The 26,422-nt window shown below is 33.8% G+C and overlaps 1 protein-coding gene across 1 annotated transcript in view; it reads right to left on the bottom strand.

Moving 5' to 3' along the window:
- Positions 1 to 1,432: 1,432 nt before the first annotated feature.
- The window catches only part of DEPDC1B (DEP domain containing 1B), a 50,606-nt gene continuing 25,616 nt past the window's right edge, over positions 1,433 to 26,422 (bottom strand). Inside the window, exons 8-12 of the mRNA XM_011387184.2 lie at positions 24,120 to 24,256; positions 8,867 to 9,033; positions 6,964 to 7,140; positions 3,342 to 3,527; positions 1,433 to 2,156 (exon numbers count right to left, since the gene is read on the bottom strand). Of these exons, the coding sequence (XP_011385486.1) occupies positions 1,995 to 2,156; positions 3,342 to 3,527; positions 6,964 to 7,140; positions 8,867 to 9,033; positions 24,120 to 24,256 (829 nt within the window). The 3' untranslated portion in view covers positions 1,433 to 1,994. The remainder of the gene's footprint in view (positions 2,157 to 3,341; positions 3,528 to 6,963; positions 7,141 to 8,866; positions 9,034 to 24,119; positions 24,257 to 26,422) is intronic.

The raw sequence follows: 26,422 nt of genomic DNA on the forward strand, positions 1-26,422 counted from the left end.
TTTAAATGTACATAATACCTAGGAATAAATCTAACAAAAGATTTCTAAATCTTTACAGAGAAATTTAAATATTTTTCTCATTTATTCTAAATAAATGGAGGTATAAACTATGTTCATGGATTAGAAGACTTAATACTATAAAGATAGCAATTCTCTACAAATTGATTTATAAATTCAATACAGTCCAAATCAAAATCTCAACAGTGTGTGTTTGTGGGTGTGTGTAGTTCAATAAGCTGATATTAAAACATGAACGGAAGTGGAAAAAGTCAAAAAATATTTGGAAATAGTCTTCAACCATGTGAATAATGCAAAGTAAAACCATATGAGATACTGTATACACCCACCATGCACTGACAATTCAAACTCTGACAGTAGTAAGTTTTAGTGAGGATGTTAAACAAAACGAACTCTTATATACTGCTGTTGGGAGTGTTAATTGGTACAACCACTTTGAAAAGTTGTTATTAGCCATACATCAATTTCACACTTAGGTGATGGTGATGTTTTATGATCTCTCCATAAGTATGTCATATTTAAAAGAAAAGTAATATTAAGGTGAACAAAAGGAAGAAAGGAACATATTTCCAAAGATAACCAATAGGAAAGGAGACTCTGAAAAGGAAACTCTACCTAGAAGAGCAAATAGAGCAGAAAGCAGACTTATTCTTTGTTTGAAACAGAATTCCAAGGTCTGAGAATAAATCCTAAAACACTAAAAATTCCCATTACTTTATATTTGCAAGGTAAGGTGGTACCCAAACCAATATGAATACTTTGATCCATTTTTAAGTAAACAAAATCTGAGTCAACCGTAGGAGGCATTTTTGCTACAAAAGAATAGGGGCAGATCCCTAGTACGAGGAAAAATCAGAACAAAGAGCAGAACCAGCCCATTAGTGAGTGTTACTTCCAGCTTTTTGGGTAGTTGCTCTCAGAAGCCTTCAAGTGTACCACTATTTGCAGGAGCATAAAGCAAAGCAAAAGAAATGGACAAAGCACCCTCCTAAAGGCTAGTACAAAAGCCAAAAATCTCACTTCTTATTTTATCATAAAAATAAGTGACTGATGTGAGAACAGTGGCCAAGGCAATGACGTTTAACATTTGAGGATGCTCTCTAACCGACCCAAATAAATGCCAAAAAAGAAACACCATGTACAATATTTAAAAAAAAAAAGTATTTATTTACATTCCCTTTACTTTCAAAAGGATGAGGAAGCTGGGAAAAATATATTTATAAAGAAATATAGTCTCATTTTACTTAACCCTTTTGTGTTTCCATGAAACGACAAAGGTTTGACTTAGAATCACATGTCTAAAGGGACCAAAGGAATTTATCCCATTCAATTTTCCATCTCTAACTAAGACTGAAATTATACCACTGCAGGCAGATTAAAATTTACTCTGCTTATAGATAAACACCAACCAGTATATGTTATAAAGGAACCAGCTTTAGTAAAATCTGTCATTGTATCCAACAAATCTGCAATAAAAGATACAGCCATCATAACATAGGACATTTAGGAATCTTTGTGCAACAATTAAAAACAGAATTTACACAGGAAATATCACTATTGACTATTAAGTCAACAGCATCACAGTAACAGTAGCCAGTGTCTTTCATTCAAGTATATACACTATTTTTGAGACTTGGTTGTAACAAAGACATCGGTAACTAGGATACACACATAATTATTTTATGAACACCATGAAAAAGAACAAATAAAAAAATAAAAATATCCTTAAATTTTCTAACAATTACAAACAGGTTAACATTACCACTATATAGGTCTCATAATTTTTTAACTGATTTTTACACTTTAAAAATAGCACTGAGTTTTAGAAAAATACTGATAATGGCTTCAATTTTTTGAAGTCAGATAATCTTTATATTTCATTAGTCTACATTTTCTGCTCTTCTTTCTTCCACCACCATGCTCTCTAACCACCCAATTATGCAAAACAACAGAGATCTCTAATAGTTATAAAAATATTACATCCGAAAACTTCTAGTTCTTTGAAATGGTTGGAAAGGGTTTTTCAGTGCCCACATTAGCAGCTGTGGTTTTGGTTTTGGTTTTTCAGGAAACAGAAGTGCTTCACTTTCTGGTGTAGGAAATCGTTCTTGGTAGACTTCGGGATAGGATTTCTGAAACTAAAGAAAAAAGAAAAGAAAAAATCCAAGATGAGTCAAAATAACAGATAAGAGCCAATAAACTTGCACAATCTAATTTTAAAATAAGAGTTTCTGATCCCATACTTGCCGTTTTGTTTTGTTTTAACATTACTGCTTTCCATCAGAAAAGAAGAAAACGTCAACATCAAACTGACTTCAACACAAATCTTTTTTTGTTAAATCATTTGATTCCATTTTTTATATATCTAATTCATCTTTAATACAATCTCTAAATAAACTTCTCATTTCAGTCACATTTCTTAAAATTTCCCCCACTGCCAACTGTAAATAGATGTTACTTTAAAAATATTCACAAGTAACTCTGACTTAAAAATAAGTTAAGTTCTACACAGTTAAAGAAAATTGTGGTCCAACTACATTTCACCATCTCCCTGCATCTCCAACTCCTGCTTCTGCCCAAATGGATGAATAAATATTCTAGTATATATTATTTTATAAAAGCTTAAAGAGAGGCAATATGTTTTTCCTTTGTTCTTTACTACAAAGTTTGAACTCTTCTACAAAATCACTGAGAAAAATATGATTGGAAGTCTAGAACTCTGGTGCTCTATGTATAACCTTGTATGTATGATGTGAACATGAATCAAGCTATGCAGGATTCAATCTTTAAAAATAAAAACATTCACTTAATCTTTGATCTATACTTAAAGAATGGTCAAAGTAAACCTATTCTGAGTTAAAAACTATTCTCTGAAACTCTAAGCTATGATGCCTAACAGTGATGCCTGAGTTGAGAAACCAATTTGATACTGGCTATCTAAAATTCAAGGCTTTTATATTCCAGATGTTATACTTGTGATTTCAGTCTGATTTGCCTTGCAAAGAAATCTGTCCTCATTTGATAGCTTCTCTGAATTTAAAGTAATTATATCAGGCCACATATCAAAAGACAAATATAGAGAGAATAGTTCCAAAAATGAAGAGTTTAATAATGGTAAAAGATCTACGCTGGAGAATAAAGACCACAACTGTGTAAATCAATGAGACTTCTGGAATAATATATGGAATGAATAATATATTTTCAAAACTGCTATACTGCTATCTCAGATGATGAGATTCATATGAAACCTATTAAAATAGAGAATTCTAAACAAACAACATAAGAACCGTAGTAGAGGAGACTTATAAAGAATATCCCTTTACCTGCTTCAGTTTTTTCTTCTTCTCTTTGGTGGAGAGTTTGGCATCTGTTATGATTTCCTCCAACAAAGCTGCTAGAGGTTCCTGAGAGCCATATGCTCTTTGGTATTCAAATTCCTCTGGACTGATTTGACGGCAAAATGATGGAGCAGATACAGTAATATCCATGTCGGCTCCTGGGTATTTTATCTGAGGCAAAAGAATTAGTAGTGAAAGAAAAAAGTGTATTTTCAAATAAATTACAAAAATTTGTTCAGATCAAACAAAGCATATCTCCAGAATGCCATGTCATTCCTCAGTGTGATTGGAGAAAACTCCATATTAAAAACTAAAAGTGTTTCCAAAACTTCAAAAAAATATCACTTAAAGCCCCAGTTTTCAATAAGACTTTTACCTTTTTAAATACAAGCACAATTTTAATAAATAAAACCTTGTACCCTCTTTTTAATAAGATCTGAAATTGAAACATAAACTGAACATGTTGACTAAAACAATTTAAAACAGTGATAATGCTGAACACATACAGTGAACTATCCAGGTTCCTTTCCTCATCTGGAGAGTCCGGTCCTCCCTCCCTGGGGGATGGACAGAGGCACCCCTTCGGCTCTGCTGTCACTTACAGAAAAGTACTGCAACCATTTCCAAACATGTTAATAAAAGCAGATGAATACAACAAATGTGCAGACACTGCACAGGGCAAAGGGAGAAGGGAGAAATAAGAAGAAAGATGATACCAACGTCTGTAAACAAATAAGTATCCATTAAAAATATTTAATTTCAGTCCAAGAGGTTCATCTTCTCAAAAATATAGCACTGTTTGTTCTTCTGCAGTGGATAAAATTTCTACTATTACATTCACTTGTTTAGTTTAAGTTTGTTTTTCTCCTAGACTCCACAGTTAAAAATAAATATGTTGCCAAGATGGGTTATTATATTCAGTACATCCCATGCCTAAACATCAGTTTACCAGATCAGTAAGAGACAACCTGAGAGAGACAACCAGAACCATAAAGGAAAGGGGCATACACCGGACACTTCCTTTTTATTTGAAACAAGAAGGCCAGCAAAAGCAGGAAAGGGCCAGAATCAAGGGTGAGTGCAAGGTAAAAGGCGACAGTCAGAACCCAGGATATGAGAAAAACACTAGATACCTATGATTAGGTATCTAAAGGGCACAAGAGGAAGGAGGGGGTGGAAGACAAGGTTGATAAAAGATTGGTATGAAAAAACAATGCCTAGATCACAACTGATCTATCTCAGGGTCAGCCCTGAACTGCCCCCAATTCACCAGGACAGTCCAAGTAGCACTGCCCTAAATGTGACATGATGTAGGGGCTGAGAAGTCTGTGTGAAAACAGAAATCTATAGGCTCCAAATGTTAAAACAAACAATTTTGGGGTAATGCTACTAAGTACTTCTAAGACAGAAAATTTAATTGGACAATTGAGTAGCTACTGATTTTATTCGGTGTCATTGTTAATCATCATAGCTCAGTTTTCTGATCTTCAACTGACAATCAATGGTTCACAAGTATAAGTTGCTGCAATATACATATCGTATTGCAATATAAGTAAATATACTGCATTGCAATATAAATATTCACATTGCCTGTGCTATGTGAATACACAAACCTAGCACGTATATAGAGCAACATAGTTTCTGCGATTGCTTTTCCTTGCAGAAATTCAATAAAGTATATCTTTTTATTTTTATTTTTTATTTTTTTTTCAATTTGACTCAAAAAAATATTGGGGGAAGGCTGAGAGAGTAAAACAGCAGTAAGATTACGTTTCATCCATTTAAATGGCGAAGTATATACATTAATGATAATAACCAAAGTAGGCAAGGGTGCAAAGAAATGAACACTTTCTTAAACCACTGATGGGAATATAAAATGGGATGATCATTCTAAAGAGAAATTTGGCAATATGTAACCAATACTTAAAATACATTCATGGGCTTTGGTCATGAATGCTGCTTCCTAGGACTTTATTCTTAGAAAACATTCATAGATCAACAACAACAACAACAAAATCTAGCTATGAAAATATTTACTGCTATATTGCTTACAGAAAAGGAAAAAAAATAGAAACAATCTAAATATCTACCAAAGAAGAAAACCATTTAAATAAATTATAGCATAACTGTATTATGGAATGATATTGTTGAATAATATAACAATAATTATGATAATAACAACAGATACCAATTAAGAGTTTACTATGTGATAAATATTATTCTAAGCACTTGACATGTCTCAAGCCATTCAATCGCCAAAACAACCAAGGACATAGGTATTAACTATTATTATCCCATTTTACAGATGAAGAAAGAGAGATATCAAGGCAGATGCTAAAGTAGAGACACGTTACATAACATAATAAAGGGCACATCAGGAATTCAAAGGTCACTCTAGTGTCAATCAAGAATATTTAATGATGTGAAAATTTTTTCTTGTCAAGTAAGAGAAAGTTAGAAGAAGGAAGGAAAGAAGGAAAGAAAAGATACAGAAAAACACCTAAAAGATTATGATACTGACTGAATATCTGGTGTTACTCTGATATGTTTTGGTGTGTATTTTTTATATTTTCCAAATTCTTTCAATGTATTAGGCTAATAATTACCGACATAAGACAAAAATTTTAATTTCATTTTGAAATTGCTCACTGCAAATAGCCAAATGAGTTATTTACTTTAATAATTGGGATGTAGCAGTTCACTGGTCCTTAACTGTGGAACCTCAAAAGGTGCTTAAGCGAAAAGAGGTCCAATCATTCAGAAGGAGCCAAACAGAACTGCCAAAAGACTTGTTACCAAAAGTTTCTGCTCCCACAGATTGACGTACAAACTCCACTTTGGGGCTCACATAATAGTAATAGGTTACATGTCTTTTGCATCGTTTTAGTATAACAAGAAAAACAATAATAACACTCCCTTTCAAAAGGTACCTGCCGTATGTCAGACATTTGTGCTAGGGGTTTTACAGTGTAGTACTCTATCCTTCACAACAGCTTTACAGAGCAGGTATGGCCCATTTTAACACTTCCTGAAACTAAAATCCAGAGAGGTTAGGGGACTTGCCCAGAGCCGCACAACCGGGAAAGAGGGGAGTCGGGAGTGTAGCCCAGCTAGTCGTGGCCCTAAAGCTGCGTTCTACCACACTACGTTTTAAAGCAAGGCAGTACGGCATGAGGGTTAAGAGCACGGATCTCATCCGTTTGAATCTTGGCTCTGTGACCTTAGACAAGTTACTTAAGTTCTTTGCCGCAGCTTTCTCATCCGAAAAATACAAATATTAATAGTATCTGGGTTGCAGGGCTATTATAAATCAAGACAGGAAAATCATTTCCATCAGGAAGTACATGTAGATTCTGAACAAATTCACTTAAGGAATTTGCAATCAAAAGAATGCAGCATTGATAGACAAACAAAACTAAGTGGGCGGTCCACAAATTTTCAACGATAACAAACACATGTAGTGCTTACTAGGTACTAAGCCCTGTTATAAGCACTTTGTAAATATTAATTCACTGAATCCTCATAACATAAAGTTCCAAGAAGCTTACCAAGCTTACGTGACTTTCTGTGGGCAATTTCACAGGACAGAGAATATCCTTTCCTTTACCTGGACTCTTCGTAGATGCGCCACACGCTCTTCTATGGAGGTCTGCAAGGCCAAAGGGACTTTCAGAATCTCTTGGGAATTGTCCATCAGAAACGTCACCAGCCTAGCTGCTAATAACTCATCCAAGTCCACTTCATCCTTGGAACACAAGATGCAATGGGAAAACGTCTGAACCATCTAAAAAAAAAAAGGTGGGGGGTGGTATTTTTAAGTGAACATAGATAAGTTTTTCCTACTCTGAACTGAGTGCAATATAATATGCAAAAAAAAAAAAAAATATGTGACTAGTCAGTGAGAAATGGCCCATACCTGATTATCTCAGATGAGCTGATCTCATCAACCAGCATGAACAGAATGTGCATCTCATGTCACAGAGACATCTCACAGAGATGCCTGTCTGAAGAGCTTTCAAAGGCACCTCTTTTCACAGATGGTTTTAAACAAACATATTTAAATAAATTCTGAAAATTATTATTACCATCATGGCTTGGATCATGTAGCACTTTTAAATTCAGTATACTTTAAGGCCATTTAGTCAGATAATATCCTATTTTCATTATTGATGTTTTAAAAATATACTAGTACAGTCTTTATGCCTCAATTGTTATATATTTTCTTGGTTAACTGTTATTTTCTCTAGGGTTTTGTATGCACATTTGACAGTTACCTTTGAAGAAAATTATGAGATTTACAAGAAGTGCATGAAGTGATGAGACTCTACGGTAAGCAGAAATTTTAAAAAAAATTATAGCAGCTGCTTTCATAGAATTCATATTAACTACTCCATTCTTAATGCTATACTTTGGATGGATGATTTTTTTTTTCCTTCCTACTAATTTTATTGCTGACAATCTTACCTCAACACCTATAAGCATGTAATTCCATTTACTAAGACGTCACTTTACGCTCTGAAGATGATACTTTATCTTCACTCATTTTTATGTGTACAAAGAGATACATAGAGATTCCTTACCTGGAAACTACAGACCCCAGGGAACCCACAAATGCCTTGAAATTGTATGCAAAACTTTACACATGCATTCTTCTGGGAAATAGGTGCAAAATTTTCTTCAGCTTTTCAAAAGGCTCGATCAGCTTCCCTACTCATCTACCTCCTCCATCCCTCCCCACCAAAAATATGTCAAGAATCACTCCACTGGGCACTGAGTGCTCCCTGATCTTACTCCATACTTCCAAAACTGGGCAAGTGGAACCCCCGAAGTCCACAAGGATGCACCAGGAGACAGAAGCCCAGGAGATGCTCCCAATGAAGCAACAATTTTATTCCAAGACTTTTTTTGAGGAAAATTAAGAAATTTTGTTAGCAAATAATTCTAAATATAAACCTGCTTTAAACACATACTAGAATTCAAAATTAGCATATGCTTTTAAGCAAAATTGAGAATATTTTAAGAAATATCCTCGCTCATGAACCCTTGAGTTGTACCCCGGGAGATACAAGTTCTCTCTCTCCTTCTAAGTTGTCTGGTTCCATACAACATTTTACTTCTTCTCTCTTTAATCTATTTATATATGCTGCATCTCACCTACTGGTTATAGTAACAAAGGCTCGCAACCCCCTTTTGACCTGGAGGAGAGAACGTTTTCTTGAGAGACCACTTATCCTTTCTGTCCACCCTTCCTTCTTCTCTCTGTGTTGACAGCAGGCAGGCTGCAGCAGGTATCTCTACATTCAGAGTCTACCCCTACTCTTTACTTTTCATTATGTTCTTTAAGACACAAAGATCAAAAGCACAATACCAGTCTGGGTGGATTCTAAGCCATAGCTCTTTAAGCAAAGTCTGTTATGTGTATCTTCCTCAGGTTGCCAAGCTAGTAAACTTTACTTGGGTGTATTTTATTCTAAAAATCAAGACATGTTAGATGTTACAATTTAACCCACCAGTGTTCGGGTGCCAAAACCATCACAGAGTGGTGGCATCTCCTTATTTAAGCAGATCCTTGCCATCATCCTCATCAACAGCTGTAACTTTCTCCGATTTTCAGGCGGCAGGAGAAGGCAGCAAATCTGAAATGCTTCAATCGCCATTTTCTCTTTCTGTAACAAACCTGGTTTAGAAAAAAAAGTTTTTAACTTTTAAAATCCTATAGCCTACTTGACTCTATGATGTTCACATTTTTATACCAAATTACTAAAATTATATAGAACATGTTCACAGATCCAGCTATAATGGTCACTCACAAATCAGCATAGAAAATGTAAACCATCAACTAAGGATGACAAATATATAAAACAAATAGAGCCATTTCCTCCTTCACACCCTTTACAGATACAATAAATTTTTCATAGCATTCTTTCCCGCTGAACTAAAAGCAGTCAAGTTAAGACTAAGCTAACCATTAACACTCACACTGTTGATAAGTGCAAGGTAGCATGAGCAAGAACATGAATGTGCCATCGCATCCCTGAATTCTCCCCCTTGTGTTACTTCCTCATAATGAGCAGGATCGCCACCTTGCACAATTCTCACAGACTAAAAATAGGACTAATCCTCCTACGATCTGTCCACTGTGGAGTGGCTCAGCTTCTTTCTAAATAACACCTGTCCAATAACCCTTCGTCCCACTTAAGCTATTTTTCCTAGTTAAGTGTGCTGATTCAACTGTGTTATATGCCATCCCTCCTTATCCAGTATGATTTTGCTAAAAATTAGAATATTCTAATATTGTGCACTCTTCAACACTATCTGTTCCTGAACAGCCATTCCAAGCTCGCTGAAAGGATGAAACTGCTTTCACCAATTTATTGGTCCGGATCCAACCTTTTCAAGTTCCCACTAGTCTCTGACTTGAAGGCAAAACCATCTTTTACATTCAATACACATTTTCTGACTGTGTATGAAATGCCAAGAACTATATTAGGTCCCGGAATTACAAAAATTTGCCAGGTCCCTTCCTTTGAAGAGTGTATGCACTGTGAGAAGAGACCCATGAAAAAATAAGTGACAAAATGTAAAAGATGCTGCAAGAAACATCTGCAAGAGACATATTAGGGAAACTATAAGTACTCAATATGACTGCAGCATAGGCTGTAAAGGTAAGATAGGATCTTAAAAGGCCGTGAGTGCCAGACTAAAAATCTTAAGCTTGATCTAAAGGCAGTGGATGTACATAGGAAAGAAAGGGGACAAGAGGGAGCTTTTATATACCAAGTTCGGATCTTAAATGTTCAGCGGAAATACTACTGCTGATTATCATCTTCATCTATATTGATCTGCCCTCAATTCCACATAATCAAATCTATGTAAAGAAAAAAGGTTTACGACCATATTTAACTCATTCTTCCATTTATCTAACAAATATTTACTAAGTCCTGCCTTTATTCCAGGAACTGTTTTAGAAGAGATACTGTAGGGAATAAAACAAAATCCTGTTTGATTTCACAGAGCTCTCTACCCAGCAGAAAATAAGCAAAGGGTTATATAAAAGTGATGTTAGGTGGGGAAAAAATGCCATTAAGAAAAATAAAGAAGAAAAGAAGCTGGAAAGTGATGGGAAAATACTTCTAGTGTTTCGGGAAAGGTCTCTTTCTTAGGAGGTGACATTTAAGTAGTCATCTGAAGGAATGAGAGTAAGCCAGGAAACTACTGAAGAGACAAATTTTCAAGGCAGAGGAAATATCAATTATTATAAAGATTGTGATGTTGGGGTATTTAAAGTGTTTGAGGAACAGCAACGAGGCTAGTGTGAAGAGAAAGGAGTGTGTAATGAATATTCAAATCAGAAATGAGATTAGAAAGGAAGCCAAGAGGCAGATCACACAGAACCTTACAGACTATTTTAAAAAAGACTTTAGGTTTTATTATAAGTGACCTGAGAAGCCACTGGAGGATTCTGGGCAATATATATATATATAATCAGATTTCACCTTATCTTGTATTTGTATATATATATGGGCAATATATATATATATATATATATACATGAAACATAACAAGATAAGGTGAAATCTGATTCCCTTTATAATTGGAAAAAGAACAGATTTGCTGGCTAATGGGATAGAAGGCTTCATGGAAAAAGTAGAAGTATTTGTGGAGAAATAGATCTGGAATTTCATTAGTTCTTGCCAGTTCCAACTGCTATAACCTTATCTGGACCTTGCATCTTCCTTCTTCCTTTTTACCCACTTACACTCTATTCTCTATACAGCTGCCAGAGTAAAAATGTAATTCAGAAAGATAAAGGAATTAGCAGAAAAATATGTTACATAAGGTATTCTAATATATTTAAAAGAAATATGAACATAATGAGGAGAGAAATATAAGATATAAAAGGAGTCAAATGGATCCTTTAGAGATGAAAAATGTTGTCTCAAACATTCACCAGATGAGAACAGTAATAGACTAAACACTGCAAACAAAAGGAAAATCAAGAAACAAATATATAGCAATATGAACTAGCCAAAATAGAAGTAAAGAAAAAAAAAAAGTAGAGGGAAAAAAATAAACAGAGTTGCATCAACCTATGAGAAAATATCAAGTGAACTAACATATGTATAATTAGAAAAGGGGAAGGAAGTGTAGAAAAAAATACTTGAAGAAATAATAGTCCAAAAATTTCCAAATTTGATGAAATCTATAAATGAACAGATGAAAAAAATTCAGTGAATCAAAGCACAATAAATACAAAGAAAACCACATAAAGGCGCATTATAATTCAGTTCCTAAATATCAGTAATAGAGAAAACCTCAAAAGCAGTTAGAGGGAAAAAAAACAAACATGATATGTACAGAGGAACAAAAATAAGGGATTACCACAGACTTTTTATCAGAAATTATTTAAGCCAGAAGACAAGGGATTTACATCTTTAAAAGAAACTTTTAACTTAGAATTCTATAACCATTGAAAAAAAGCAGTGAATTTGTTATTAATAGACCTATACTACAAAAAATGTTAAAGGATGTTTTTCAAGCAAAAGGAAAATGATATCAGATGAAAACCTGGATCTACACAAAGAAATGAAGAATGCCAGAAAAAATTAATATGTGGGTAAATAAAATTTGTTTTTTGTTTCTTAATTTCTTTAAAAGAAAATTGTTTTGTTTTTTTTTTAACAATGCATGGTAAGGTTTATAACATGTTAATTAAAAAAAAAAGCATATGTAGAACTAAAATGTATGAAACAATAGCACAAAGGAAAGGAGGGAGAAAATGAAAGAATACTGTTGCAAGGAAGTAACATTACATGTGAAATAGTATAATATTTAAAGGTAGGCAAAGATTTCCTGAGACACAAAAACCATAAAAGAAAATGATGAAAATGACTTCATCAAAATTAAAAATTTTTATTTAAAAGACATTGTTAAAAATAAAATAATTTGAGAGAAAATATTTGCAATACATATATCTAACAAAGGACTTACATGCAGAATATGTGAATAACTCTTACAGCTCAATTATAGGAGAACAGGCAATAAAAACTGGGCAGATTTCAACAGTCACTACGAAAGAAGATACATAAATGGCCACTGAGTAAAAGAATAGATGTCCAATATTACTAATCATGAGAAAAATGCAAATTAATATCCAATAGATATACCACTACAAACCCAATAGAGTAGCTAAAATTTAAAAGACTAATCACTGATGGGAATGTGATACAACTATCTTGGAAAACAGCTCGTCACTTTCATATAAAAGTAAACGTATATTTACCATATGACCCAGCAATTACACCTCTAGCTATTCTCCCAAAAGAAGATATATATTCATATAGTCTTGTATATGGATGTTAATAACAGCTTTATTTATAATAACCCAAGACTAGAAACAATTTCACAGGTCCCTCAACAAGTGAATGGATAAGTTGTGTATATCCATGCAATAAAATACTCAGCAATAAAATGTAACAAACTACTGGTACACGTGACAACGTGAACAAAATCTTGAAAAAACTATGTTGTACAAAAGAGGCCAGATCACATCCTGTATAATTCCACTTGTATGAAACTCTAACAAAGAGAACCTAATCTATACAGATAGAAAGCTTCTGTTTCTGTTTGGTATAGTAATGGGGTTGGGGGCTGACTAAAAGAGAACATAAGAGAACCTGTAAGGGTAATGAAAATGATTTAATTTTAGTTGAGACTGCAATTAAACTAGTATAAATTGGCTAAAACTCATGGAACTGCACTTCAAATGGGTGCATTTTAATTTTATGTTAATTATATCTTAAAAAAAGTTAATTTAAAAATAAATTGAGCAATTAAAGAACATGGAAGAAAACTTAAAAATCTCAGAAGTACGGCATCTCTTCATTACAGAAAGATTTCTTGAGATACACAAACTAATTTAACCAAAGTAAAACACAAAAGCTCTTCATCTTGCAATTAAAATCAAAGACAAGACAGACTAAGAAATGATATTTGTCAGCTTACGGTACAAAGGATTAGTACTCAGAATATATCTTTAGAATGACAAAATAGAAAAACCAAAAGAAAAGAATGGGTAAAGGATAGAAAAAGCATTTTGTCCAAGAAGAAACCCATATAACTAATAAACAGCAATGAGATTCCTTTGGAAACTCATCAGATTAGAAAAATTAAACAGCCTGATGAAACCAATTATTGGTAAGGAAATGGTCAAATAGGAATAAAGTGCTAATGGGCATGTAAGTTGCTGGAACCACTCTGGAAAGCGATTTGCTAGAACTATGGAATACCAGACAACCTAGCAATTTTGCTTCTACATGTAGAGAAACACATGGCAGTCTTTGCAACACTGTAAGATGTAGTGTTAAATTAGGGTGGTGGGCACATGGATGTCTGTTATATTAGTCTCTGTTCTGCCAATTCAACACCATCCTCTCCTCAAATATTTTTGGTGAAAATCTAGAAATCAAATCACACAGTTACTTTAAGTGCTATTTAAGAATGTTGTTTTCTTTCTATGAACAATATACCTCCAATAACATAAGCACATCTAGCACTAGCTCTTGGCTTATAAATATCATCTTTACTAAAAGGAACCAGGAATTTTTATAGAAATGGCCGGCTCCAGGACAGGAAAGTACAAGATGACCCTGTAGTGTCAGTAAGTGCTCTGAGAATGAGCAGGATGTGGCAACAGGATACTTGAACCAGTTCAAGAAGCCTCCATCAGGAATTCCAACTATGTATATTAGACTGCTTGACATCATCCTATATATCATTAAAGCTGTTCAGTTTGCTGCCCACCCACCAGTCTCCTTTCTCTCTGTGCCTTCTTCAGGCTAGCTTTTATTGCTATATGTTCAAGTTCCTTGATCTTTTTTTCTGCAGTGTCTAATCTGCCCCTAATCCCATCCAATTCATTTGCAATACTGTATTTTTTTAACTCCTAAAGTCCAACGGTCCTTTTTTCTTTGCCCTTTTTTTAACAAGACTACCTTTTTTTAAGTGTACAATTCAGTGGTTTTAGTATAGTCATTAATCTATGCTCACTCCACTATTTAATTCGAGTGTTTTTATCACTCCCAAAAGAAATCCCCGTACCTATTAGCAGTTATTCTCCATAATCTCCTTTCCGAGCCCTTGGAAACCACTGATCTCTGTCTCTGTAGATCTGCTTGTTCTGAACATTTCATATAAGTGAAATCATACAATATGTAACCTTTTGTGTTTGGCATCTTTCACTAAGAATAATGTCTTCAAGATTCACCTATGTTGTAGTATGCAACAGTATTTCACTCCTTTTTATGGCTGAGTAATATTCCACTGTATAGATATACTACATTTTATTCATTCACTTGATGGACAGTTCAGTTGTTTCTACTTTCTGGCTATTCTGAGTAAGGCTGCTATGAATATTCATGTACAAATTGTTGGGTGGACATATGTTTTCAATTACCTTGGGTATACACCTAAGAGTAGGATTACTGAATCACATGGTAACTCCGTGTTTAATTTTTTTAAGGAGCTGCCAAAAATTTACAAAATGGCTATGCCATTTTACATTCCCACCAGCAACACTTTCCATATCCTAACACTTGTTATCCATCATTTTTATTATAGTCATCCTAGTGGGTATTAAGTGGTATCTCATGGTGGTTTTGATTTGCCCAGCTTTGAGGACTATTATTACCCTAGAAATGTACAGCTAAGTATTTATTCAGCAATAGATTCAAGAAGATCCCTATGCAGATTTTTAAAGCTCTTTCTCTGTATAACTGTCTTATATTAGTTTGGTAGGGCTGCCATAACAAAATATCACAGACTCTGTGTTAAACAACAGAAATTTATTCTCTCACAGTTCTGGAGGCTAGAGGTCTGAGATCACGGTGTCAGCAGAGTTGGTTTCTCTAGAGACCTCTCTCCTTAGCTAGCGGATGGACCCCTTCTTGCTCTGACCTCACACGGTCACCCCTTAGTCTGTGTGTTGTCTGCGTTCTAATCTCCTCTTATAAAGACAACGGTCATATTAGATTAAGGTTACCCATATGACCTCATTTTACCTTAATTATATCTCTTTAAAGGTCCTAATAGAAATAGTCTCATTCTAAAGTAACAGAGGTAAGGACTTCAATATATGAATTTTGGAAGGGACACAATGCAGCCCATTGGCATGGTAAGATAGTAGAGGACCAAATGATTTTAGAAAAAATACTAAATCTCTGTTTTACACATGCTGAAAATTTCCTCATCTACAAATGGAAATATAAAAGTAGTACCAATCTCTCAGGGGTATGGTGAAGATTATAAAAATACTACCTATGTAATAAAATGAGTCTAAAATTTAAAGCAATGCCTTTATAGTCATAATGTTTAAGAGAACATCTGTATGTTTATTAAAGTTAAACACAGAATTAATACAGGAAGGTTTTATATATTTCAAATCTTAATTCTGCCAAGCATGTTATCTTTTTATTTCCTGTTCTGGTGCCTAGAAGTCTATAGGCTCTAAATTAATGTCTTTAGAGTAACTGAAAAGACTGAGAAGATCAGTAATACCACAATTTTGTTTGCTTGTGAATCAAATAAGATGTTTAAAATCCTGCTCCTCCATCTTAGAAGACTGAGTAACAGTACTGAATGCCATCTAGGCCTCAGTTACCATATATTAAGCAATTTTATTTGTTCGCATTTAATTATTTTGACTATCCTGTGAAGAAGGAAATATTGCCCCTTTTCACAGCCAAGGAAACCAAAGCCCCAAATATTTAACACTTGACCTAGGAATTCGGCTGGATTCAAATCTATGTGCTATTCTACCTTATATACAGCTGCATTCTTTACTTATTATCCTGCCAATAGGAGGATCACTTTCTGAAACAACAGCAATTATCAACCTCCTCTACATAAATACTTGGTTTTTATTTGGTGCTAAAACTGAATGGTCAGCAATTATTAATTATCAATTAAATGATTACACTCTCTACTTAATAACATACTCCCTACATATATTGATACTCATAGACATGCTTTTCTTGGCTACTATATGTATCCTAGATAAAAATCATTTTAATTTTGGATTGTGTTTTAGGAGTTCATCTGTCAGCCACCTATTATCACTGTATTATGTTTGAAGTAATCTTTTGGCAAAATCTCCAGGAACCTGAAAAAAAACCTCAAAGTGCTAGTGCTATTAAATAAATATTTTAAAGGAGATTAAACCTGGAGTATAAAGCAGATAAAATTGAAAGCATTTCTCAACCACATTAAGGCTATAATTTGAAATCACAAAAATATTAATTGGTAGAAAATTTAGAAAACTAGAAGGGAAATACATTATAGAAATTTTTAAATGTTTTTGGTTTCTTTAAAGATGTTTAGATAAATTGAACTTTATTTTTTAATTTATTTTTTATTTTTATTTTTTTTATTATGGTGACATTGGTTAACAAAATCGAGTAAGTCTCAGGTATACAATTTAACAGTAAGGCATATGTATATATATTGCATTGTATTTAAATGTTTTGGAATGTTTAAAAAGGCGATAGTATAAAAAGTCAAAATCCTAGAATTTCTTTCGTATTAGAAACACAGATGCTATAGACAGAAAAAGAAATTGGGTCATAAAGACATTTAGCTGTGCCCTACTTGATCACATCATTATACATATCAAATAAAAACAGACCACATTAAAAATAAAATAGAAGCTATGTTTACAGAAAGTAATGATGTGAAGCATTTTCATGCTATTAGTCTTGATAGGAGTAAATTGTTCAACTACATGCAAAAGCACGTGAATTTCACAAAATATCTCAGAACTTGAGTAGATCTCCCAGTACAGCAGGAAAAAAATAAATTTAAGTGTGATAGTGGTTTTGGAGCTTATTTTTTTCTTTAAAAATTATAACTAATAATAGCAGCTAACATTTATAATGAAACGAATTTATAATGATGACGATAGCTTTTGTTAAGCATTTTACTGTGTACCTAACAGTGTGCTAAACACTAAATATAACTCAATCTTTACAACAATCTCTATGAGGTAGATGCCATTATTATTCCCATTTACAGATAAAGAAAGTGAGGCTTAAAGAGATTAAGTTGTTTGCCCACACAGCTAGTTAGTGGCAGTGAGATATGAGCCCACACAGTGTAGGGCACACACTCCTAAATCTCATGCTGTATTATCTACTTTTTCCATGTGGTCAATTATTTCCTAAGGATAAATTCCTAGAAGTAGAAATGATGGTTCAAAGAGTTTAACAAACATTTAATAAACAAATAGTCAAATAAAATACCATTCTACATTCAACTTGGGGCAAGGATTAAAAACAGTGAAAAGAACAGAGAATTTCTGTACATATCTAAATCTGAAATTAGCTCTTTTATCCTAAGGAGGGCACTCGAAACCATTTCTTAAGAGTTCAAAGTGAAAGCCAGGTGATAACTATTGCTAGTTTCCTTCTCATAAAGTAAAAACAGAATGTAATTTATATCTGAAGAAACTCTCAAACCACTTTAAAATGCCAATTCTGCAACACGCAGGAATGAAAAATTGAATATAACTCTATAAAATATAAGCTATAGGTAAAAGGCATTTTTAATCTACATATAAACAACAAACCATGTGTAATACAAGCATCTCTCACAATTAACTATTATTACTAGTAATATTTAAGCAATATTATACTTTCTGAGAGGTCTTCACATTCATTAAATCTTCCCAATCACTTTACTATGTAGGCAGGTATAGACGAAATTTAGAGCTGCTTTTTTCAAAAATTTTTCACAACAATTAAAATTAAGAAATATATTTTATATCGCAACAATACATGTACACATTCATAGGTATTTAACTAAAACAAAAATAAGTTTATAAAAATGCCTACTTTTATTATTATACAACGCACTCTGATATTTCATACAGTATTCTATGTCTTTATTTTTTTTAATGCTTTTCTACTACATAGAATTCACATCCAACATACTGTTTCTGAAACAATGGCTTAGGGACTACTAAATTTGGACGAGGCTCTTATATAACAAACATCCAGAAACAAACTGCCAGAAGTTAGACAGATAAGCTGGTCTTGAGTTCAGGAGACAGATCTGGGATAAAGATAAGAACTGAAAGATCAGTAATACCACGATTTTGAAAATACTCAGAAAAGAACTGAAAATACTCAGCACATGGGTGATTCGTGAAGTAGTATGGATGGGATAAAAGAAAAGATCTATGGGAAAAAGGCTGAGGGTTGATGTATCTATAATATTTAAGTCCTTCTTGGCATCCAGTCCCAAGGATGTTATTTTTCAATCTGTTCAAATGTCAAAGCAGAGCTCACTTTTAGTTCTGCCTTTGAATTTTAGAGTGCTATGTATTGCTTTTCTCAGTTCGAATCATAGAGGAATACTTAGATTTCTCAAAAATAGTTTAATCTGAGCTCTCTATTTTTGTTTCTTAACTTCTTCTCATTGCTGACCATCACCTAATCTTCCCCACCCCCTCAACTTAAATAAAAGCTTACTGACAAAAGCACACTACAGGATTTAGGAAAAAATGATTACAAGAGAACTTAGCTGTAAAATCCACCATTGATCTCAAGAGACATCTTCAGTAAGTACTTTTGGGTTCTTCATCATAAAGTAGTACTGATTTTAAACAGCTTCTTGGTTTCTTTAGGTTCTATTTTAAGAACTTCTGAAGGACCTTAGCATTCTATTCTCATTTTATAGCCAAAGAGTTTTAATGTTGTAACTAGTTTATTATTTGGATTCATTTCATTTGCTAAACAGAAGCTAAAAGAATAACTTTTTCATCTTTCATCATTTCTACAATCTCGATGTCATCATAAAAAAACTGAATCTTACTTCTCTTGAGAAAATAACAATGGCCTTTTGTAGGCCCAGTGGTAACTTGCTGCTTGCTTTTCAGGATGATGTAATAGTGCTTATCCCGATTATAGCTTGTAAAATCTACCACAAGTAGTTTCACATAAAAAAAAAAAAATCTTCCTAACAATTGAGAGAAGAAATAACTAGATGGCAACATATAATTACCCTATCTTAATTTAGGCATTGTTCCAATTTTTGTAGTTTTCAAAACAAAAAAAAGATATTTAGTAGGAAAATAAATGTTACCCATTGCTTTAGGTTTCATGTTTCCATATCTGTAAGTATGACAGGCATTACTGCCACCTACCAATGAAGAATCTGGGGCCCAGAAAGGTAGGGTTACAAACCAAGTTACCTGAATTTGATTATGTTTCCATTGGTGAAATAAGAGTAAAAAAAATGAAAATATACTAAACAATCCACCAAATAACTTAAGCAATTCATCTGTGAATTTTTTCAATCAGGGAGCTGGATTAAGGAACAGTGAGTGAATAAATAATTTAATCCTCAAAGAAACCCAATTGTTCCTTATGATAGAAATAAATAAAATCAAATTCAATGGAAATTTATAATGTTCTGTTATTAGAGATTAGGTGACTCTCTGGCCATGATGGCCTTTTTTTGTTGCCCTCCCTCCCATGGCCCAATGGTTACATCAGATATCTACTTTTGAATCATTAGGAACGCAAATTTTCATCTCTGCAAAGTAGATCTGATCATTTCACTAACAAGTGCAATGTTAACAATAAGCTATTCTTTATGGGAACTTCAAAAAAGAAGTGAAATATGAACTTTAGAGAGGGCCTAGAGTTCCCAGAAAGGCCACTGGGACCACATCCAGCAAGAGAACAAGAGACTTAAGAAGAGTTCACTGCAGTTTTCGAACAACCAAAGGAATTAAAAAAAAAAAAAAGTCAGTTTCATTTTCACTGAGAAGAGGTATAAAGAGGAAAAAGTTTATACTAAGCCGAAAGAATTCTGACTACACGTCAATTGGTAAGAACTTCTGCCCAAAGAAAGACACAGCAAGAGGGACTATTTCTCTAGAAGCTTTTAAGGAAAAGCAAGTGAATTGAAAGTACTTATAGATTCACTCATGCACAAAATGATGCTCTCCCCACATGAAGAGTCCCAATGCTTCAGCATTTTTATGACTTCTTTTGCTTTTATGCTTAAAAAGTCCTTCACTCACCCCCAAATCAGATAACTATCAACTGTATTTTAGATTTCCATTCTTTTGCATTTAATTTTCTAACCCAGCTGGATTTATTCTACTGAGTGGTATGAGAAAGGTTTTAAAATTTTTTCCCAAAAGTTTTGTTAATTATTCTAGTAATTACCAGTATACTTACAAATAGCTTATGTATTTAGGTATAGCTAGGCATCTCCTTAAATTCTCATCTTTGAGGAGTACTTAACACCACTTTATTCCAACAATCTTGACATAATAGTAGCCACTATATTTGGAAGTGATTCAATATCCTTACCTTGGCCCATCTGTATCTTCAAAAGCTCCAGCAACAAGCATGCGCTGGGCCCTGAGAGCGGAGAGCGCCACCAACAAGAACCTTGGACTAACATGAGCAAGAGCTCTCTGTCTAGTCAAGTGCACACACTAGGAACTCTCTGGAAAAAAAAAACTGTTTTCTCTTAAAAATTATCATGGGATACAGACCTCATGATAATGTGAAGAATGTATAGGCAGAGAGGTAGCAAGGCAAAGATGGTGCACATCTCCAAAAGATCTCCTAGAAGTAACCAAACAAAAGAACCAAAGAATAGAAAACCTAACCTTATGGATGCTTCTAGGTTAAAAAACACAAGAGGAGATCTCAGCCTATTGAGCAAGATGATCCAGTGTACAATTTTGTGAATTTCAATGGCATTTTCTAAACCAACATTCAGAATGGAACAGCAAAAAGCTTCTATCTCAGTCTTCCAGTCCACTAGCAAATAAATCAGGAGTTGCAAGCTCAACGCTTATAGGAGCAGACAAATGAAATAATTGAGCTAAGGGGGTCATGTGAACTGTGCTTCTGAGAAGCAATGGGGAGCACTGGAGACTTGGCAAATTGAAGTTCATGTCCCTGAAACACTTGCTCCTAATGGAAACACTCACTACACAGCTGCAGCAGTCTGTGCCACTGAAAATTCAAGCCCAAAACTGTCAGATCTTCCAGTTTTTCTAAAGAAGCCAAAATTATAAATTATTATATGAATTTCCTGTTTTTCAGAGTTTGGCAATTAAATTTCTTTTAAAAACACACAGGTCACATGCTTGCTTCAGCAGCACATATACATATACTTAAAAAAAAAAAAAATGAGACAATAAAAAAACACAGGTCAAACCAGATGTATTTATAAGCCAGATCTGGGCCACAGATCACCAGAGTAGGATCTCAGATTTTAACATTACACAACCTACAAATCGCTCAATTTTTCAAATCACTCTTCCCTACTCCTATGACCTATTGTGCTTCCTATCTGCCTAACCCTTTCCTCAATATGCCAAATCATTGCAAGCTACACAGATTCTAGGGTGTGTGTGGAGTGTGAATAAAGGATGCTATACTATCTCATTCACTGCATTCAAGAGTCAGACGAACTCTGATCTTAATACAGGGAACTGCCATTTTGGAAATGAAGATTAATTATTACGAACAGTTAGGCCAGACGAACTAAATTAAATCATTTGCTTTAAATTTTAAGTAAAGAATAAATCTTACACCTCCAAAGATGTCTTTTTTTTTTTCCTTTGAGAATTCTTAGATGTCCTATTTCATGTATCAATGATGACTAACTGCTTGCAGGGTCACAGCTTTGGCATCGAGCTAGCATGATTTCATGCTAGAAGCAAAAGAATAGATCTCAAAAGAACTTCATTAACTAAACTGAAAAAATTTCCATTGAAAACGCTGTAGAATTTTTAGCTTCTACACAAAATAGACTAATTACCTACTTTAAAATATTTTTATTTAATGGCATGCTACTTCATTCAAAGTGAAATCAAATGATTTAAGGAATGCGTTAACCCTACTGAGATCCAACCTATACATCTGGTTTGTAGATAATGTAGTTTCTAGATATGACATCTTCTCCACAGGCTTTAACAGGATTGCTATATTAGATAATCTTTGTTAATCATATAAACAAATTCTGGTCTTCCATAATCTAGAAGACTTTCTTCTTTCAATACATAAGGATATGGTTTTCAATGCAGGGTGTCTGAAATATATTAATTTAAGGAGTAGATCAGGGAAGGTTACTATATTGTGACCTCCTAAACACAATAGTCTATTCTTGTTGATACCTAAGTGCATTCTACCTATCTTTCTCCATTCTACCTATCCTTCATTCTACCTATCCATTCTACCTATCCTCTCTAACCTAAACCCTCTATAGATAATATTTTAGAAGGTGACCGACACTAACATCAATTCGTATATAATCAGCTTTAATTCCTAGCTGAGTTCAAAATGAACAATTGTGGTAGTTCAGACCAGTAACATCATAAATATAACTGATTCAAATTAGATTTCATTTTTCAAAAGCTTCAAGTTCTTTTGTTTCCAAATCAGAAAATTTTATAATAGGACATTTTGAAAATGGAAAATGAGATGAAAATCTAAGAAGTGACTTTTAATCCAGTCTTTAAAATTTTTCATTTACCAGTAGCATAATGTTTCAGTAAGTGGCTATAATGAGAATCTACTCAATCAGTCTATACATATATTAAATAACAGGAAGTATTCATTATTAGGCATGATGTCACAAGTACATAAGCCCCCAGTCCTCTTCAGTTGAAAACAAAATACTAAGCAGACCCAATGGCCTCAAAATCTAGTAATAGGCCTAATTCTTTCATTTGTTCCCAATATGGTCTCTCTGAAAACAAACTCACTCTTATGTACGTGACTTATAAATGTTGCATTTTGTTTCTTATTATCAGAAAACTTACAAAGTCTTACACTTTAAAGTACTGTGCTGTAATATCATGTAAATTATTCACATAGTGTTGATACTTTATTTTGTTGGTATAAAATAACAAAATGGCAGCATCCATACTTTCCAAGAGTAAAGTAAGACTGAAAGAAGGAGAAGAAAAGAGAAGAAAAAGAGAAGACTGCTAACTCTTACAATACTCAAATACAGGAGTATGATAATTCCTACAATTTTACATAACACAATATGATACCTACACAATGATTTGGTCAATAAAGCAAACCTTTTGACAAGAAAACAATAATACCTATTCAACATCACAACAGCAGGAGGAAAATCTGATTTCTGAAGAGGAACACTATGAAAAAGACCTATAGCAATGATATTGGTTTTTTTCCTTTTTATCATGTTTCTTTGACAATGTAAATTTTGAAGTATAAACCTATGTGAAGAATAGCAACAAGTTTTAGAGAATGATAAAGATACTATATTTTACATGTCACAAATAACAAATAGTGCTACAAAAATCTATCCCTTCTATAAAAAGAAAGATTTCTAAAAGAAAATACATCTCCCATACTTGACTGTTCATGAAGTTATATTCAACACAGTAGATTTACTCACGAACGGTAAATGTCAAGTTTACATTCTTCTTTGCTGATAAATTCATATTTTTTTATACAGAAATGACATAAACGTATTATTCTTTCTTAAGAAATAAAAACTATTGTTCCTTGCTTTGAGTTTCATAACAGAGCTTAACCATTTTCTTTTCCTCCTTCAGAGAGCAGGACACCAACTAGGCAAGCACTCTATCAGTTGTTATTTCAAAAATGCTATGGAAGTTTAGTAACGGAAGTCTCAAGATGGTGAAAATGAAATGATTCAATGTCAATAATGCGGTTATGTGCTCATTATACTTCAACTTACCTAATACACTGACAAAGGCATCAAAAAGGTGAAATGTAAGCAGGGGCTCTTTCAAGTGACCATAGTAATCTGCTATAGTTTTAAAGACGTCTTTTTCAAATCCTGAGTACATAGGCTGCTTCAAATCAGAACAATTAAAAGAAAATGAGAAAGAGCTAGAAAGAGACACATTAACAGGACAACCACCTCTAAGTATTAGTCTCTGTGCGTATGTGTGGTGTATACAGATATTCAAGGTAGAAAAAAAGTTTTCATGGGAAAAATTGATATTAAGCAAATTGACATGACATATTTTGCTTACACAAATACGCTTTATGTCTAAGTTGAAATCTATTATAAAATAATGAGAAAAATCACTGGCTTACTTCCATTTTAAAAGAAACCTACTTGTTGAAACCCAGCCCTTCCAAAAGGCATTTTTATTAAATGTAAACAATGATAATTTTCTTTGAAATATTTAATATTTTCCTAGTCTTGATACAGTTGAAAATAACAATTAGCTCACATGTATAATAGACAAGTTATAAAGCAATTTTAAAACATTTCATTATATATGTAGAATTCTAGAGTCAGAGCTGAGTGAAGTAATCAATTTCTACCTCTAAACTACTTTAGACTAATAAGAATTCATACTTTTTCTTAAAGGTATTCTGAAACAAAGATTTTACATTGTGTCTTATATTTCATTCCAATTATGAAACTCTCATATTGATCCCCAACCAACCATCAAAGGATAGTACATCAAAAAGAGTCATACTGCAAAGTTGGAGTAACTTTAAGAAGCTTAGAAAAACCTGGCCCCAGCCATATCCTATGCCAGCAGCAAGGCAAAGATCCACTTGTATCTGGGACCAAAGAGGAACAAGAAATGCTTAGCTCTCTAGAGAGCTGTCAGCAAATGCCCCTCAACGATCCATCCAGAGACCATAGAAGTCCCATGAGGAACAGCTTACGCAGCCTTCTCTATTTCCATCACAGCACAGAAAAAAGGAGTATGACAGCTCTGGCCAAGTCTGGGCTAGCAGAAAACATGACTAAACAACTGTACCCAAACAGATCTCTACCCTAAGGAGAACGAAAATGAAGCCAGTAAAAACCGAAAGGAAATTCCTCCTACAGAATCGTTGTCACTAAAGAGAAAGGATCAAACCAAAAAGAGACAATTAAGCATTCTAGGCCTTCACATTTCAAGGCCACTGGGACACTATAAATACGGCTTCTTGTTGGTCTCTTTAAATCTCTTCTTACCTTTTAATATTCTGTACAATTCTTATAAAATAACTTAATTTGATTAACTAAAATAATAAAAATTTTGAAAGATCTATATGTGTGGTGCCACATTAATCTAGCAGCAAACATAGCCACCATTTTTGCTCGTTTCTTCCTCTGAAATACTGCAAGCTTAGTCAATTGAAATACTGTAATTAGTTTGATACGTCTCAGCAAGCAACACACTTTGCCTTGAATTACTCCCTCCCAGGATAAGTATGTAATTCATTCTAAGCAGTTGTACCCCTCTTTGAACATTTCATTATTCTTGTTAAAAATATGCAAAAAAAAAACCAACTTTCCCTAAAAATGCCAGTGCATAGTGCGCTCTATAAGAGGCCATATTTCTAAGATCTTTAATTTCTTCATCATCTTGAACTTCACAATATTTTTTTAATCTAGTGTTTTACAAATGTTATTCCTGACAGATTTTGGAAAAGAATTGTTTGTATCTATTTTTGATTGAATTCTTGCAAACTACATGCACAAAGAAGAAAAAAAATCACAGTTAACCTGGTTTTGTATTGCTTTAGCATCAGTCCTTCATTCTATGGCTAACCATGAGGCTAGCTAACAATGAAGTACCAGGCCTATGTGCACATGGGCTATAATGAATACAGGTGGACTTAAAGGAAAGATGGGAGCAGTAGATTTACAGAAAAAGAGGCACAGGCCTTCAAAATGCCACATAATCAGATATTCCCTATTAGATGACTATAATGAGAATCTAGACTCGTTAAAGACAAGGATAAGGAAGAGGACATGACTTTGACAGACTCAAAGTAATTTTGGGGGCCAATGAGAATTTGGAAAAAATAATTTTATAAAACTATTCAAAAAGCTGACCTTACCCTTTGGCTACCTTTTTTCCTTTGACACATAAACAAGCATTTTAATAGACATGCCAACCACCTGTAAAGCAATGTGCACTTGTTACATGTGAGACATGTCTCTGTCCCCAAGAATCTCTACCCAATATACCTCTACCTTACACGTGTGGAAGACACAACTAAGTGGCTCCTCACAGCTTTCCT

The sequence above is a fragment of the Pteropus vampyrus genome, unplaced genomic scaffold, assembly GCF_000151845.1.
Source record: "Pteropus vampyrus isolate Shadow unplaced genomic scaffold, Pvam_2.0 Scaffold1000001020, whole genome shotgun sequence".
In the NCBI taxonomy this organism is placed as follows: domain Eukaryota; kingdom Metazoa; phylum Chordata; class Mammalia; order Chiroptera; family Pteropodidae; genus Pteropus; species Pteropus vampyrus.